The following is an 18,945-nucleotide window of genomic DNA, read 5'->3' on the forward strand; positions in this document are numbered from 1 at the left end:
TTTTAAACAACAAAACTTCTGTACTTTGAGGTCTCCATCTTGAATTACACTGTTTCTGATATAAACATCGCCACACCCTCCTTCCTTCCGCTAGCATTTGCCTGGTGTACCTTTCTCCCTTCTACTTTTTTAAACGTTCTCTTGTTAAGCGTGTCTGCTGTAAATCGCACGTAGCTGGGCTTTAAAACACCAGTGTGAGATCCTCCATCTCTCCCTTGGGGATCGATCATAATGCCATGCTGACTTCTCATTGTCATTACACCATTTCCTACCCACCCTCCTTTTTTCCCCTTTTCGTAAGCTCTGAGCGAAACTGACTTTGTTGTCTTTATGCTGTTTCCCTACGTTCTAGGCATTTATTTTTTTTTTAAGATTTATTTATTTGATAGAGAGAGAGATCACAAGTAGGCAGAGAGGCAGGCAGAGAAAGAGGGAAACAGGCTCCCCGCTGAGCAGAGAGACTGATGTGGGGCTCCACTCCAGGACCCTGAGATCATGACCTGAGCCAAAGGCAGAGGCTTTAACCCACTAAGCCACCCAGGCGCCCCCCTTCTAGGCGTGCAGAGGATTATACATCCCACCACTATCCTTTCAGTGTTGCCTTTAAATTTTCTTTTTTTTTTTTTAAAGATTTTTATTTATTTATTTTGAGAGAGAGAGAGCGAGCATGAGAGGGGAGGTCAGAGGGAGAAGCAGACTCCCCATGGAGCTGGGAGCCCAATGTGGGACTTGATCCCAGGACTCTGGGACCATGACCTGAGCTGAAGGCAGTCACTTAACCAACTGAGCCACCCAGGTGCCCTGCCTTAAATTTTTAATATAGATATTTAAACCTGTATTTTCCTGTCAATATCATGGGTCAGCCAGTGATTATATTCTCACTGAAAAAAACAAATACCTTAGTAACAGTTTTACTTCCTCTCTGCTTTCTTCGGACTCTAAGGTTGACAGTAGTGGGTACTTTAATTTCAGACATGTATTTTTTAACATCAGGCATTAACAATTCATGCCAGTGGCTTATTTGTTCACCATGATTTCTTGTCTCTCATGTTTTCTTCTTTCTTGGGCTTCACTTGTGAGAGTACACAGGTCCTTCAATCATTTTGACAAAGAAAACCTAGGCTTGATGAAATTCCTAAATGACTGTTTGAAACCGTTTTCATTTGACCTTCACACCTGAACACTGGAAGAGTGGTGCAAATAAATTTCCCTTAGTTGTCTTCTAGAATCCGCTATTGCTGGAGGGAAGTTGGGCATCTGTGGAATTCTCCTTCCTTGGTATTTGTTTTTTTCTGGAAGCTTGAAGATGTTCTTTTTATTTTTTTGTGTGTGATAAAATATAAATTACATAAATCTGCCACTTTAACCATTTGTGAATGTAGAGTTTGATAGCATTAAGTACATTCCCACTGTTTGCAACCATCCATCCACAGAACTTCCCAAATACAAACTCTGTTCCCATTAAACACTGACTCCCCATTCTCCCTCCTCCAGCCCCTAGCAGCCACCATTCTTCCTTCTGTCTCTATGAATCTGACTCCTCTCAACACCTCATATGACAAGAATCATAGGGCATTCGTCCTTTTGTGACTGGCTACTTTTATGTAGCATTATGTCCTCGGGCTTCGTCCATGTTTTAGCCGCGGTTACAATTTCCTTCCTTCTCAAGGCTGAATAATATTCCATTGTATGGCTAGACCACATATGACTCATCCATTCATCTATCGGTGGACACCTGAGCTGCCTCCATCCCTTGGCTAACGTGAACAATGCTGCCGTGAACACAGGTGTACAAGTATTGTTCAAGTTGCTTCTTTTGATTCTTTTGAGCATACACCTAGAGGTGGAGTTGTTGGATCATATGATAAGTCTCTAATTTTTTTGAGGAACTTTCACCTTGAAATCCCTAAATTTTATTAAAATATGTCTAGAAGTCAATGTTGAACATCATGTTGAATACCCAGGGGGCCCTCAACTGATCTTTTCATCTCTCAAGTTCTCCTTCTATTGTTTTGTTGACTAATCGCTCTCCTTATCTTTCTTCTCTCCTTCCAGAATTTCTATCAGATAGGTCCATTCTTCATCTTCTGTTCATCGTCTCTCATAGTTTGTATTTCTTTGTCTTTTACATACTATATTCTGGGAGACTTTATTGGTTTGATCTTCTAGCCCATATATATTTGATATTCAGCTGACTTTAATATACTAGCCTGAGGTTATTTTTTGATTTATGAGAATTCTATTTTTTTCTATTGCTCCTATCTATCTATCATATGATGCTGGCTCAAATCTCTCAGGAAATTAATTTATGTACTTTCTATTGAAGTAGAATTTATAACCAATGAACTTCACATGTAATCTGATGCATTCTGACAACTGTATACATCCATTTGCCCATGTACCCACTATTCCATCAAGATACAGTGTACTGCCATCATTCTGGAAAGTTTCCTCCTACCACATTAAGGTCAATCCCACTTCTCCTAAGCCTCCATTGTTCTGATAACTCTCCCTGCAGATCAAACTTCTTAGAAATGGAATCAGACTCTTCTGTATGTGGCCTCCTTTGCTCAAAATCATGTTTTTTTCTGAGGTTAAGCCCAGCTGCCGTGGGTGTAACAGTGCCCTTTCTCTGTTTTGTTACTGAATAGTGTTCCATCACTGGCCTCCCCTGAGAAACGATGGGGGCCCTTGTAAAACCTTCTGATCGGGAAGACGGCCTCAGAACAAGGAAGTGGAGAACCCACACACCAACCTTAGGCCATACGCAAAAACCAAGCAGTGGCTTCTCCGTGAGGGTGGGCACCAACCTTGACTTCACTCACCCTGTAGAGAAAGGGACAGGACCCACGTCTGGGTCCCTGCTGGGCTTCACGATGAGATGGAGGATGCCACAAAGCCTCGTTCTCTGTCCAGCGTCCTGCTAAGTGAACTGAGTGCTGGATTACAGACAACATGTCTTGTGAGCTGGTCACCCATCTGAATCTTTTGGGTCCTCCACTTTTCTTTCGGTTTTCTCATAGTTTCCGTTTCCTCGCTGCGATTCTTCAGCATTGTGTTCATGTTTTCCTTTAAGTCCTCAAATACATTTATGAAGCGAAGACTTTGAAAGAACGAATTCCCACTTCTGGATCATCTGGGGGTCTGTTCCTGTCAAATGGTTTTTTTCTTGGTTATGGGTCACGTTGTCCTGCTTCTTCATTTGTCTAATAATTAAGTCTAGATTGTATTTCCTCCTTTAAAGGGTGTGAGTTTTGTTTGGGGAGGCAGTCAAATCACTAGCAGATCCATTTAATCCTTTCAGACTTTTTTTTTCTCTTTGAGGATGATCTATTTAGAAACTGTCCTTTGTTGTAGGATGTAAACCTCATTCTAGGGGGTCTTACACCTACAGTGTGTCCTTTCTGGGGTTGTAATGAGACAGCCGAGGTGCTCACAGCCCTCCATCCTGGCAAGGCCACAACTCCAATGTCTGTCAGTGGTGTCGAACCGCCGATATCTCTGTCCAGCTCTCACCCCCCCATAGCGGCCACTCTCTGCAGAGCCTCTCAGCCTCACTGTGCGCCCACAGTTGAGCTCTCAGCCCAGGATGTCAAGGACTCTCACACTGACCTCCAGGAAATCCTCACCTTGAGCAGCTCCCTCCTCTTCTGGACTCCGCCCTGTAAACTCCAGACACTTGAGCATATCCCAGCTCCAATCTCTGCCTCCTTAGCTCAGTAAGGCCTCCAGACTCTGCTTACGCTCCACACACACACACAGGGGTTCAGTAAGTAATCCCGGGTAGAAAGCTGGGGTGAACATGAGGCTCACCTTAGGTGTTTCCCTCTTCTCAGAAAGCACAGTCTTATAATTGTCAGCGCCTAAAAATAGTTGCCTTGTATTTTGTCCTGTTTTAGAATTGCTGTGGTGTGGAAAGGCAGTCAAGTACCAGGTACTCCACAGAGGCCAGCCAGGAGCAGAATTCAATGGCAGAGAATTTTAAGTTTCCTTCTGTTCCCTGTATCAACTGCTTCCTCACAGATTTGCTTCATAGTTTGAGACTGATGCCTGTGTCTTATTTTGGTTCTTATTCAGAGTGTGTTTCCATTAGTGTTTTCAGGTAGAATGCTTTATAAATTTTAAAATGCTTATAGTGGAATATTAATAAACATGCATTTAAAGTTATGAATTCTTTTTAAAAAGTGCTCTAGTTTATTTGTTTTTTTTTTTTCTAAAAACACCTCACGGGATTTTGATAATAAACTTACCTTCATAATCGGAAGGAGGTCTTCTACTTTGTGTACTTTTTCCAAAGCTTCTCTAACTTCCAACAATCCTTTAGGATTATTAGCTCTTAAAAAGAGAAAGAGCGAGAGACAGAGAGAGAGGGAGATGGCAACTAAAATTAATACAGAAATGTAATAATCACATTAATTGCTATTACCTTTAATTTAAATAAATCATCCTCAACTGTGAGTAGCTCAATATTCAAAACATTGGGCCGGAACAGAAGTTTCTAAATAATGGGGTGATTTAATCCTCATGAATTTGGGGCTGCAGATCATAGTTAAGAAAATAGCAGCCCTTCCAGAAAGTGAAACAGGGAAAGGCAGAACAGACTCTCAGCCAGTGTTTGTGTAACACATATGGATCTTGGTTTGGCCATGAAACCTTGATTCTCCTGTGCCACCTCTGAAATTAGAAGTGAATTTTTTTTTTTCCTTGCTGAAGTAGCTCAAATGGAAGTATCCTGCTAGGTTTTCATACCAATCTTACATGTACTGGGTAAGAACTTTCCATTCAGAATTCTTTCTCCCCAGGGTTTTGTTCAGTATTGTATCTATGCCATATGGCCTTTCACGGGAGGGAGAATGAATGTGATGGCTGAAGTCCCTAAAAAAGAAACTCAAAGAAATGTCCTGCTCTTTGGAGGAAAGAGATGAGAAAAGTCACAATCCTGTAAGATTAGAAACACCCTGTGGATTTTGTGAAGCTGTTCAAAGAAGGATGCTAGGTTATTACGGAGAGATTCTGGTTTCGAACACCGTGCAAACAGCTGATACTTTGTTTAGTCTGTCAGTAGGCTTAGTTTCCAAGTTTCACAAATATAACTAATGCAAAATAGACCACAGCTAGCAATTAGCATGGGAAAGAAAACCGAAGGGTTACCCATGGTAAACAAGAATCCTATCTTTAATGAAATGAAGAATCTTCTCAAAATACTCCAGGTATCTCATGTTAATCACCTGACCCCTGTAAGGAAAAAAAAAAAGGCTCTTTTTACAAAGGGACATATTTGAAACAACACCTGATTGCCAGGTTAAATCAAGAAAACAGTTAAGACGGCCAAGACAATAATGCAGAAAAAATTCTGGGAACTGTGCTTGTCTGCAGCCCATGAACAGAAACAGCAAAGAACTGTCTTAGCAAGACTGCCTGTGAGCTCCTGCAGATTCTTCTGGTAGGAAAGGCACCAAACTCAGTCCCGCAGATGCCAAAATGAGAAATAAAATCCCCAAGTACTTGCATGCCAATTTCCTGTTCGGAAGCCCTTTCCTTTTTCTCCTCTCCCCTGGTTCTCCCTGTAGCATTACCTGTTCCCACTCCTTGCAGTCCAGCTCACACGTGGCCTTCATCTCCTCTGTCCACTCTAAATATCATTTTGCTCACACTTCTATCCCCACCTTCTAGTTCTAAAACTCCCAGAACTTCCTGTAAAGCCCACACGCTGATGCACACGTCCCTCTGGCATACATGTGTCTAACGGAACCCACCCAGCTGCTCCCTTATGCATTCCCTATAGGCGTCTCAAACATCAAGTTCATAATTGTGAGCAGGAAGTCACTCCCGTACCCTGCACTGCCCCCAGCCCCAGCCCCACAACATGGCCACCTACTTTTTGTCCTAGTGTCACCTGGCCTACTGGAAGGACCACGCACCTGAGCCGGAGAGGGGGCTGCCTCCCATGGATCCCCACGTTCTCCCCGATTTCCAACCTGCCACCTGTACTCCTGAGTCTACATTCTCAATATCCACCTCGTCCCCTCCCACTCACCTCCACATAGCTATCCGGACCTGGTACTCATTCACCTGATTCATTACACAACTTTCCAACCACCTCCCTTCTCTCCCGGGTCACCGCCTTCTCTCCCCTATCTTGGCACCTACAGCCCAAGTGACCATCTGAATGTGCCAATCTGCTCTGCCACTTCTCTGCTTACAATCTCTGAACAGTTCGTCATTTTTGGCGGGGGTGGGGGAAACATTAAGTGGCTATCAAGTTATTTATATTTAGAAAAAAAGTTTTTATATTTTGGTCTCTGCCTTTTAAGCCTCAATTCCTGATGCTAATCACCAGTCCTAAGGAAGGAGTCACCCTCTCCTGACCATGCCTGACTCACTTGTGTGTCCATGCCTCACCCACTTTTCTGCTTCCCATCCATCCTCCCAAACAGCTCAAGCATCACCTAAAAGCTGGACTAGACACCCCTCTTCTGTGTCCCCTGTGTCCTGTACACATGAGCACCATCACTCTTAACACACATGTCGTAGTTCATCAGTCCGTCCTCACTAAGCTACGTCATTAGCATGCAGCACAACATAAAGACGGTGGCCTATCTCCACATGTCACAAATTATTCCATAAGAAACAGCAACACACCAGCCACAAGAGGAAATTATTTTTCTAGGACGTAAAAAAAAAAAAGTGCACAAATGACATTTCCATTAAACTTAACGTCAGAGTTGTACTGAATGACATCTAGTTGATTAGGCTTCTGGAAGGAGGTAGAAGCATTTTAGATGTGACATGACGACCACACTTGCGAATTTTATCTGATATTAAATTCATGGCTCTCCTTGAAGCTGATGATCTTTAATATCTGTCTGTCACCTACTTTGAGGGCAGCTAAGCACATGAAGGTGGCTAAGAACCCATGTCCTGAATTTACAGAGCCTCTGGACAAGACAGGGGCTTTCCCGTTAACGTGGCTCGCCCTTCCAGGAAGACTTAGCTACCAGAGTGTTACTGAGCCAACCCCTCTGCTTGCTGGGGTTTTGGTGATGGGACAGGGGAGCCCTTCCCCCACCACAATTCTTGTTTGAGAATTCTTCAAGCCACGCAACATCACCAAGATATCATGGGAAATGTCATATTCTCCATCTAATTACTTGCTGTCATGTTTTAGGACCCTATGAGAAGAACATCCCAAGCAAAAATCAGACCGTCTTCCCTTCAACAGAGCTGTGCATCAAAGAGAAGAGCCAGAGAAAGGAGCATGGGATGTTCTGCATTTTCCCCCACAGTTGGATTAGCTGAAATGAATGCAGGCGGGACCCTGCAGGTGCAGAGCTAACCTGTGTGTCCCCCTGTCAAAAAGTCACCAGGGAAAGAGCAAGGGTCGCTCATGGTCTCCATGACCTCTTGAGAATAAAGTCCTATGAAAACAGGAAAGATGCACGGAAGGTTCGTACCTGATTAAATTGATGTGGTTGTTAAAACCTCTGCTAAGACTCCGTGCTGGCATCTGGTCCAACCACAGCACAGGCTGGTCTGGGTCAGCAATCCTATAAAACAGAGCTTGTTAAGGATGAAGACCTTATCAAACTTACAAATGCTCAAAAGCATTCACAGTAGAACAGGAGAGATCTTTGCAAAGTGGGGAGGAAGCAGCTGCTCGGCTTTTCTCAAAGGACGCAACACCGACCTGCAGATTCCAAACAGGAGTTCCAAGTGGACCAAGGAGGGGGTCAGTCCAGGTTTACCAGAAGGCAGTATTTTTCTCATATAAACGAGTATCAGTGGTTTCCCCCACTACACTGTAGCTGGTGAGGCAGGCACACACATCAACTATGGAGGGACTGGGACACTGAAGTTCATTCGAAGGGACAACACACCCTGATACGCTCTCTCCAAGAGACGGCTTTTTCTAAAACACTTCACTTAAAAATATGCTTGGAAACCCGACAGCACTCAGTCCCTATAGTTCATAAACAGTAGCTGAGTTTATTTCAAAGAATAAGGATGCCAGCAATTTCGGACAAAGTTGAGAGAGGAAAATGAAACTTACGAGGCCTGCTGTTAGTAAACAAAACAGGATTCCAAACCTGTTAGCTAAGTGGGAGGTACAGGCCCCCACTTACGGAAACAAGCCACGGGGATGAGAGGCACAGCAGGAGGACCCGTCAGTGATCCTGTAACAGTGTTGTGTGGGGACAGATGGTGGCGACCCTCATGTGACCCGGTGTAGCATACAGACTCATCAGATCTCTGCGCCATACATGGAAACTCATGTAATACCGTACATCGACTACACTACTCAGAAACACCCGTTAACTGGAGGAGGCTTCTACCCCTTCCCAAGGATAACACTTTGAGTGTATTTTCATTTAAAGATTAGTCACCGTCTCCACTTCACGGCAATGTCAAACATGTCTCTCCACTGCATCAGCCGTGTCTTCCCATTCATGCGAACTTTCGAGTTGGTCCATGTACGCTGGACAGCTTGCATGACCTCCAACGCTGCCAAACCCATGGCTAAAAGAAGGAAATGTTGAGAAAACAAGCGTGTGAAGCACACGTCAGAGGAACTGATTTTCACCCACTTTAGAGAGTCTCGGGGATTAACTCCAGGGTCATCGTAGAAAGAAAGAATCACGAGTATTGGCACTTTAACAAGCCCAGAGATACATTACAGCCCTGATGGTCCTAATAGAACTAAAATCTATCAAGGGAAACTAGGGGTGCCCCCAAAGTTGTCTCCTCCCAGCTCTGCTTCCTACGGATGCAACTGGAGGTTTAAATTCTCCCTTGCTCCCACACTAAGCAGACGGCGCCCATGGACGGACTGTCCGATCTGAGACCCAGCTTCTCCGTCTACACTACAGCAACAGCACGAAAACCATGCTGGCGGCCGTCTCCTTTTAGAACTCACTGGGACTGAATCTCCACAATCTTGTCCTGATCAAACGGAGATTCTGAGTCAGCCCAAATGATTATTTTTTCTTTTTTTAAAGCACAACATGGTTTGACAATGTCAGAAGTGTTTCCATTTTCAGACGGTTTCAGAATACCTCTGTGTATCCTCTTGTTTGGCAGGAAACCAGGTGTCTCATATTGCATCAGTGATCCCAGACGATCAGCTACACAGATCAGCTCTTGGACCTCAGGCTTGTAGCTCTCAAAGTTCTGATGTAACACGTCTCTGGAAGAAATATCACGTACATGGTCAGGACTTTCACAACAGATGTCCTGCAATCAGGCTTCACCTGGAAAGCAGTCACTTCCTCCACCAGAAAACTAATCAAGAAACCTACAACCACAGAATCTTGACTTCGGTGCTGGGCACCCAACCACACAAAAACTGAAAGACGGAATCTTCGTGAGTGTGTGCACACACCATTATCATCATACACTTGGAACACTGATAACTAGAGTGAGAATCAGAAGATACCTATGACCATTATTTGCCTTAAAAAACTTCCCCAGAATACATAAACTGCATGGACTGTCTTTATCAATAAGCAACCAGATGTCTGCCCCATGTCCATCCCCTACCCCTGTCCCAAGTTCTATTATACCAAGTATACTTGGAAATGGCCTATGGGCCTAGTAGGACTTGCTTAGCTGCCAACATCCTTGAAGTCTGCATAACAAAGTTTGCAGTTTTAAGTTAGAGGCTGTGCAGGGGTCCCAAGACCACTGTCGAGTTCAGTAATTCACTAGGAAGACTCACAGGACTGCACAGTCATCCTCATGGCTGAGATTTATTACAGCAGAAGGACACAAGCACAATCATCAAACGGGAAAAGCTCATGGGGCTAAGTCCAGAAGAAACCAGGTGGGAACCAGGTGGAAGCGTCCAAGGGTCCGTTCCCAGTGGAGACAACACAGGATTGACTCCTGGGGTGAAATGCCACCAACCACAGACACTCACAAGACATGGACTGCTCAGGGTTTCTATCAGGGGCTGAGCATGTACGCAGCCTCTAGCTGCCAAGTTGCCATATTCCAGACACCCAGAAGGAAAGTCGGTGTTTAGCACAGACCGCGTTGTTTGTGCAAACAGCTTAGGTACAGCGAGCCACTTGTCAGTTCGGGGAACGGTGGGACGCTCCTAAAACCCCAGTTCCAGACATCAGCCCGGGGCCAGCAGATGTCTAGAGACTGCAGTGAGGCCTGCCATGTTATTGCTCTTCTGCACACAGATAATTCTCTAAAAAGGAGTGGCAGAGAATAAATATAACCTCTTTGGCCAGCCTATTTTAATGCTTCTGATTATATAATAACTGATACACACAAAAGCATACAATCTCATTAACCCAATTTAAGAACTAGACCAATTGTCTATCTACTTGTATGCTACCGTCCCCATCCTATCCTGCCTCCCAGCGAGAGCTTACTTATCTTTATGTTCATGACTCCTTTCTTTAAAAAACAAACAAACAAAAAACTAGGTTACAAATATGTGGCCCTACACAATATATTCTATAGTTTTGCTCAAGAATTTTATGGGGAAAATGATAGGACATTGTAGTTTACTGACTCGCTGTTTTTGCTCAACTTTCTATTTTAGGATTAATCCACACTCTCAGATGGGTTGTCTGCTTATACTGTTGTACAGCGTACCCCACTGTGGGCTGGTATCACTTTTATCCACTCTTCTGTTCATTGACATTGGGATGATTCTCGGTTTTCCATCTGAAGAAACACCGCCACCAGCAGTCTGGTACAGATCTCCTGTCGGACATGTGCACAAGTACAAGTTCCTCTACCGAATTCACACGGCAGAAGTGTAAGACTGTACCATGTGCCAATGTTCAGTTTTACAAGATGATGACAAACACCTGGCCAGCGTGGTTATAGCAATTTCAACTCTCACCTGGCATGTATAAAAATCCTCCTTGGCCCCCCACCCCCCAGTCAATATTACTATTATTGGACTTTGTAATATCTGTTCATTCTCACGGGTGAGAAATGGGGTCAGATGTACTTATCAACCAAATTTGCCATTCATCCTTTCCCTTATTCATGTGTTTTACAAAATTTTCTACTGGTTATTTGACTTCTACCTTTAATTTATAGACTTTTTCATAAATTCTGGACATTAATTTTGGATAATCAGTTTCCAGGTTGCAAGTAGCTTTTTGTAACTCAGACTTAGCTATTCATGGTTCATGGTGTCTCTTGTCAAACAGTAGTTCTTAGGTTCAATGGAGTCCAATTCATTAGTCTTTCTAAGGTCTAAGCTTTGCGTGTCTAAAGAAATCCTTTTCTAGGGGCACCTGGGTAGCTCAGATGGTTAAGCGTCTGCCTTCGGTTCAGGTCCTGATCCCAGGATCCTGAGATCGAGTCCTGCATCGGGCTCTCTGCTCAGCAGGGAGCATGCTTCTCCCTCTCGCTCGTCATCCCCCTACACTGTTCACGCTCTCTTTTGCTCATTCTCTCTCTCAAATAAGTAAAATCTTAAAAAAATAAAATCAAACTAAATTTAATAATTTAAAATCTATTAATACCTACATCAGGATTCTTATAGTGTTTCCCACATAGAACTTCCTCCATTCCTTTACTTTCAATTTTTGTGTTCTTATGCATTGTAAAAAGCATTTAACTGGATTTTAAAAACATTCCAATCCAACTCTGTCTACCTTTTGACCTTTAGTCGCTTTATATTTATTGTCATTATTGATATATCTGGATTATTTCAACCTATTCTTATTTTTTTTTCTTTTCATTTGTCCCACTTACTTCTAATGCCTCCCTTCCAGTCCTTTTTTCTGCTTGATTTTAAATTTAATTGTTTTGTTTTTACTTTTCTACTAATATAGAAGCTGTACACTTTGTTTCTAACTTTTAGTACTCACCCTAGATATTTTAAATATTTATGTAGAACTTAAAGCTTTAACATAATATTTAACTCATATTCCCTTACAAAACTTAATTCTTGCTATCCCTCAACTTATTTGCTATTGTGCCCAGTATTTTTTCTGTCCTTTTTAGAAAGCCCCCAAATAAAGTATTATTTTATAAAGACAATGCTTATTTAGACTTACCAATTCATCAAGCATACCATCTTTCTTTTCTCATGATTCCTTCTTGTATCTCAAATCCTGCCTGAGGTTAATTGCCTTTTTCTTCAATTACACAATTAGAAGGTTTTTTAGTGAATGGCAAGTGGTGGTTAGTTCACCTTTTTATTGTCTGAATATATATTTATTTGGTCTTTATTCATAAAAGATAGTTTTGTCGGCTACAGAATTCTAGGTTGAAAGTTATTTTTTTCTTTCAGCACTCTGAAGATAGTCCATCATCTTCTAGCTGCCATTCTGATGTTGAAAGGCTTAGAGTCAGTCCAATTACTGACCTTAAATAGGTGGTAAGATTTTTCTTTCTGTTTAAAAAATTTTTCTCCTTATGTGTTCTTTTGTTACTGATGATGTGTCTGGATATGGATTTCTTGCCATTTATCTTGCTTTCTTGAATTTTTTTTTTAAGATTTTATTTATTTGATAGACTGAGATCACAAGTAGGCAGAGAGAGGAGGAAGAAGGCTCCATGCTGAGCAGAGAGCCCAATGTGGGGCTCAATCCCAGGACCCTGGGATCATGACCCGAGCTGAAGGCAGAGGCTTTAACCCACTGAGCCACCCAGACGCCCCTTATCTTGCTTTCTTAAAAAATTCTGTAAATTTATGTTTCCTTAATTCTGGGAAATTGCTAGCCATTATGTCTTCAAAAATTGTCTCTCTTTCATTCTCTTTTCCCAAGATTTCATCTAAATATATGCTAGACATTTTTTATATCTTCCACATCTTCTCTCTCTCATGTTTTATAATACCTGGATTCTCTGTGCTACATTCGAGATAATTCCTAATGCTCTGCCTTCTAATTCTGCCATTTTCTCTCAGCTATGTCTAATTTGCTGTTTAGCTTATATACTGAATTCTTTATTTCAATGATTATATGTTCTATTCCTAAAGCCTCCAATTTAATTTTAACCTGCCCAGTCATTTTTTTTTTTTAAAGATTTTATTTATTTATTTGATAGAGAGAGATCACAAGCAGGCAGAGAGGCAGTCAGAGAGAGAGGAGGAAGCAGGCTCCCTGCCGAGCAGAGAGCCCGATGCGGGGCTCGATCCCAGGACCCTGAGATCATGACCTGAACCGAAGGCAGCGGCTTAACCCACTGAGCCACCCAGGCGCCCCCTGCCCAGTCATTTTTAATAATCTCTTGTTTCTTGTTTGTTATTTCTTCCTAATTTCTTCAAATATTTCATTTGGAGTTAGAGAGTGTATTCAATAATTCCAGTATCTGAAGTCCTTGAGAGTCTAAGTCTGTTATTTGTAATTTCTGTTGATTTTCACATATTGTTTTGGTGATCTTGGTTTTTGATTCTCATACTAATGATCTTAATCTGTGGGAATACTTACACCCCCAAATTGGCACTACAGTCTTCCCAGGCAGGATCTGCATTTGCTCTTGTTGAGATCCTGTGAATGTGGTCCAAAACCCATCTTGCTTATGCCTGAAGGCATTCCATTGCAGTGGCTGTTAGATGCCCTCATCTCTAGGACACTTTCTTCCTTTCAAATGTGCCTATCATGCATCACTCTAGCTTGGATTTGTCCCTTGTTTTCTTTCTTTGTAGGGAGTGAGGGGATTGATCTTGGCAGATTTTTCTTAATTTTGAAGGCATTGCTCGACTCCCAGGGATTAATTCCTATCCTAGATCTAATCATTTTATAATCAGCCCTTTAGTCATCATGCAGCAGTAGTCGGCCATCACTGTAATTTCAAACTTTTGGTTTTGAGTCACCGTTTGTTTGAAAAGTAACGTGGTCATAGTAATGCATAGCAACAACGGTCAATGACTACATTTCAAGTTTGAAGGTTGCATAAAATTAGCAGGGAAGATTGGGCCGGAAGGGAAGGGGATATTCAAAGGTAAGCTTCAATGTACCTGGGAAACTAAAAGAGCTATCTGCAGGCATACCAAATCCAAAGATAAATTCCCAAGAAACAGTGGACGGGAAGCCATTTGCTGAGCAAGAGTTACCACGACGAGCTGATAGCTCAGCCTGAAAAGCAAAAAAAGGTCATTTTCATTTGAAGCACTTACTTTATGTGGGGCTGCAGCCCTGGCTGCTCCTCGTAGTCTTCCAGGAGGAAAGGCAGATTTTTAGCCCAGTGGTCTTTAAAGCTTCCAGGCAGATCCACGTCAATGTTATATTCCGTAAGAGGAGTATCGAGGTGTGCGTGAAGATATCGAGAATACTCTGCAGACAGGAGACGAGATCTGACACACCCACATATTGCCAAAGAAATCTTTTTTATTGCCGGTTGACATACAAATACTCTTTAACAAACCATTAATTCCAAGAATTCCAAGAATTCTAAATGGAGACACCAAATTGTAGTAAGTCCCTATTACTATAGGATACAGGGCAACTCAAAGTACCAGATCGGACATAAGCCAGTCAATCTGGGTCCACTTTGGCTAAGTTTTAATCCTCTTTCCATGAAGAGCACCAAAGTTCTCACTTTCCAGTTGCAGAGCCTGAGAATCCAAGTTCAGTGTCAGACAGAGCCTGGTTCTCTGTCAATTGATGTGAATCAATTATGTATATGATTTCATCAGCTGACGAGCTGCTGCTTATCTCTAGAGAAGCAGTGCAGAAAAATGCCGGGATATGGAGTGCCCCTCCTTCAGTCCACGTGTTCTACTAAACCAGGAAACAAGAGGAAATCATAGGCAGCCCCTAGCCACCTGGCTAGCGAACATTTAAAACATGGCCAGTGTGTGGGGTGTTTGGATGGCTCAGTCGGTTAAGCATCCAACTCCTGATTTTGGCTTAGGTCATGATCTCAGGGTGGTGAGATTGAGCCCTGTGTCAGGTTCTATGCTGGGCGTGAAGCTTGCTTGAGATTCTCTTTCCTTTTCCCTCTGCTCCCTCCCCCACTGCTCACGCTTGTGTACACACTCTCTCTCAAAAAAGAAAAAAAAAGTAAAAAACATGGCCAGTGTGACCAAGAAATCACATTTTAAATTTGAATCTAATTAATCTAAATGTAAAAATTGATATTTGAGTGAATTGTTAGAAAACTTCAGTATGTTTGGAGCAACTCACACATATGAATCTACTTTTTCAACTTTAAATTTCTTGAAACAGGAGTTCAAATTAGGAATTTCCAATGAAAATTTAACAACCAAATTGAGATGTAAATATAAAGATGTTCTGTAAGTATAAGATATACATCGGGTTTCAAAGACTTGGCACAAAAAATAATGTAAAATACCTAATGGTATTAATGAATAGTGTTTTCATATTAATTATATACTGAACTGATACTAGGCATATACCAAGTCAAATCAAGTGCATTATTAAAGTTAATTCTCCATGTTTACTTTTATATTTCTCACGTGGCTACTAGAAACTTACAACTCCAGGGCTACTAATTTTTTACCGTTGGACAGTACTGGTAGGAGACGGTTAATGATGGCAAAGGAAAGAGCAGAAGGGGAAGTAAAGATTTCTGCTCTGTGTGAACAATAAAAATATTATCGTGATGAGCATAGAGAATGTACAGAATTACTAAATCATTATATCTTGTGCCTGAATCAAACATAACACTGAATGTTAATTGCACTTCAGTTAAAATATCCATTTGAAACAAAACAACTTAAAAAATTACCATTATGTATGGCAAAGAAAAGGTGAGACTCTGACAAACAAAAGACAGCTTAAAGATTGGCTTTCTTCCTCATCCCAAATGAATGTCTCCAAAGTATGTGAGAATTGTGAAATGAAAGAATGACAGATCAAAGTTTACATTTAACACTAAAAGTCTCAGAAAATGTTACTTTCCTCTGACTCTAGACGAGATGTGATGAGACACATCGATACCCAGATGACTGTCACTTTCAGCTCAGGATAGGTTTTTTCTGACTCGAGTAAAATCTTTTTCACTTTAAAAAAATATGCAGGCAGTGGCAGACAAAGTACTGGGCCAGTCTTTAGGAGATAGGGGCCCAGGGATGCCTGTGGGTGGTTCAGTTGGTTAAGCGTCTGCCTTCCACCCAGGTCATGATCCCGGGGTCCTGGGATTGAGTCCCACATCAGGCTCCCTGCTCAGCACAGAGCCTGCTTCTCCCTCTGCCTACTCCTCCCCCTGCTCGTGCTCTCTCTCCCTCACTCTCTGATAAACAAGCAAATAAAATGTCATAAAAAATATTTTTTAAAAAAACAAAAGACAGGGGCCCTTATCCAGTCCAGGTACGGCTGCAAACCAAGGGCGGAGCTCTGTTCAAGCTACCGCGTGTCTTCGAGACTCGGCTGCCTCCTACAAAACCTCAGAGAGACAAGCAATATGATTTCTGCAGCTCTGAGCATTAAAATTCAATGACTGGGCCATTTCACGTCTTACCTCGGAGATATTTCACTTTCAGATACTCCGGGCTAGCCTTCTGGCCTGGGAGAGGATCATTCAGCATGACTTTTGTCTGAGCTTTTATGCCTTCATAGAACTGTCCCATGGCAACATGGCTGAGTCCTTTCATGTACTGGCACACCTCGTTGTAGGGCTCCAGCTGCAGGCACCGCTGCAAGGAAGGAGAAAAGGCTCCATTAGCATCAGTACAGGCGCCCATGACTTTTAAGTGCTTTATCCTTCAGTCTCGAGTTGGAAACGTTTTCCCTCCAGGCTAAAGCAGACCAAATACACGCTCCTAAAGTAGTCTATAGGATGTGGCAATGGTTTTCTCCCTTTTTGTTCCTGCGGAAACACGATTCCTGGCCCTCCTCCCCGTTCATCCCGCTCAAGGTCCTTCGCTTCTCACGGAGGCCCACCTTGAAGTTCTTCAGGGCTTCCTGCAGGCTCCCGTGGTGATAGAGCATCATGCCCCGCAGCTGCAGGGTCTGCACGTGGTTCTGGTTGAGCAGCAGGGCCTTCTGAAAGCTCTCGGTGGCAGCTTCGAAATTGCCCAGTTCTCTAGGTATTGGGCAACAGTGATGAGCACAGTGCAGAGCATTTCAGTGAACACACGGAGTACGGTGGCTTCAGGATTACGGTCCCACATGTGAACCCGACCACACCTTGATGCGGATGTTCCCGTCTCTAGTTTACCATTTTACGGCTCAGCTACATCCCACTTGCTTTTGCTAAATGCTACCAGCTCGTAGGATAAGCACAAAGCCCTGGGAAGTCTTTGGGGAGATGAATTTACTGATTCCCAAAGACAAGCGCCTATTCAAAACCTTTTCCCCAATTCATGAGCTCCAACCCTAAAAAACTGCGTGTAAATTTTAGTATTTGGATAAAACCATGCTTCTTCCTTGTGGGGGGAAAAGCCATGTAGTTTACAATCATACACAGGTTCATCATTCTGAATCAAATTCAGAAGTTTAAATTTTATTTTTTCTGTCACAGAAGTTCACTTCACTTAAAATCTGGCAAATCATTTCACAATTTAAAATTTAAAACAAAAGTCTAGAGTTGTGGTCATTTCAGAATGGAAATGATTACCACCAGCCTTCTTTTATGTATTACGTGTTTACAAATAAAAAAAGCACCTTCAAAACGTTCCACGTGTCAATCTTCTGTTAATAATGAATATTTTTAAATAATACAACATCCGCTTAAATTTCTACATTTTACTAATTACTCTGGGTGCTTTCAAATCTGTTTTCAGTGTACGTCCCCAGCAATTCTGTGGGACAGCCAGGATAAAGGTCATCACTTAAACCCAAAACAAATCCAAAGACACTTTCCTCAAGTTAGTGTAAGAGGGCTTCTCCGGCTGCCGCCATCAGATTAAGCTCTTGGATTCGACCCTGGATCTCTGTCACTGTGTCTTTTCTAACTTTTATAGTAGCTTGCAAGGGAGAACCCTGAAGCTCAGGGAAATTAAGGACATCCAAGTATAACATGGGCCAGCCAGAACTGGAACCACACCGCTTGACTCCCGAATCCCGAGCCCCTTCTTTCACGCCACACAATCTCCTTTTCAGGTCAGAGTGTAAAAATGTTTGAAAGTCAATACTGGTCAGGGTAATGCATGGAATGGGATGCCAGAGTCTAGGCACAACTTCTCAGTCCTGATAGAGATGCGCCATAACTATCTCATAATCTATCCTGTTAATGATGCAGCATCGTTTTCCATCCCTTCCACCTAGGAATCTTCAAACGATCACAGTGATGTGGGAATTAAGCTTACTTATTGCCTAGAAAGCAGCAGCAGCATCTGTGACTCAACAATGTATAATGCCACGATTCAAAACGATCACCCTGGAGAACTAACATTTTCTAGACCAATATATATGAAGAGAAGTTGTTTAAAGAGGTAATAATATTGTGGAGAGGATGGTTGGGTGATGGACACTGGGGAGGGTATGTGCTATGGTGAGAGCTGTGAAGTGTGTAAGCCTGATGATTCACAGACCTGTACCCCTGGGGCAAATAATACATTCTATGTTAATTAAAAAAAAGGTTCACAATAAAGAAATAAAAGGGGGGAGAGGTAATAATATGTATCATGATATCCTCTGACACAGTTCTTTCTGTATTACAGAGAACGTCTCAACAAGCTTGTAAATGCTTCTGTGATTCAGAATGACAATCTCTTTTGGTTAAGAAATGCAATGTCTTTTAAAATATCACTACGACGTGAGGCTCTCTTGTCCCCCCAGTGTACGCCCTCCCTCCTACCCCGACTACTATTGCTTTTCTTACCTATAGGCCTGTCCCAGACTTTTATATGCATCAATAAAATCAACTTTCTGCTTCAAGGCTTCTTTGAAGGATTCAATAGCTTCCTGAAAAAAGTACATAGAAAATTATGTCATTGGCATAATTGTTGAAGTCGAGTTTCACTTAAATCACTAAAGGACTTAAAAATACAGCACACATGGTCTCAGAGTGATTTTTTTTTAAAATATGAGGACTTCAAAAAAGAGAGAGGTAGAGAGT

At 42.3% G+C, this 18,945-nt stretch overlaps 1 protein-coding gene across 8 annotated transcripts in view; it reads right to left on the reverse strand.

Moving 5' to 3' along the window:
• Window positions 1-18,945, reverse strand: part of TTC13 (tetratricopeptide repeat domain 13) — a 76,433-nt gene that overhangs the window by 11,737 nt on the left and 45,751 nt on the right. For all 8 annotated transcript variants that reach the window (XM_047703622.1, XM_047703624.1, XM_047703621.1 and 5 more), the window contains 9 exons: window positions 18,709-18,791; window positions 16,827-16,968; window positions 16,405-16,579; window positions 14,099-14,255; window positions 9,054-9,184; window positions 8,385-8,517; window positions 7,455-7,547; window positions 5,152-5,235; window positions 4,251-4,335 (listed from right to left, as the gene is read on the reverse strand). In XM_047703622.1, the coding sequence (XP_047559578.1) occupies window positions 4,251-4,335; window positions 5,152-5,235; window positions 7,455-7,547; window positions 8,385-8,517; window positions 9,054-9,184; window positions 14,099-14,255; window positions 16,405-16,579; window positions 16,827-16,968; window positions 18,709-18,791 (1,083 nt within the window). The remainder of the gene's footprint in view (window positions 1-4,250; window positions 4,336-5,151; window positions 5,236-7,454; window positions 7,548-8,384; window positions 8,518-9,053; window positions 9,185-14,098; window positions 14,256-16,404; window positions 16,580-16,826; window positions 16,969-18,708; window positions 18,792-18,945) is intronic.

This window comes from Lutra lutra, chromosome 14, assembly GCF_902655055.1.
Source record: "Lutra lutra chromosome 14, mLutLut1.2, whole genome shotgun sequence".
Classification (NCBI taxonomy): domain Eukaryota; kingdom Metazoa; phylum Chordata; class Mammalia; order Carnivora; family Mustelidae; genus Lutra; species Lutra lutra.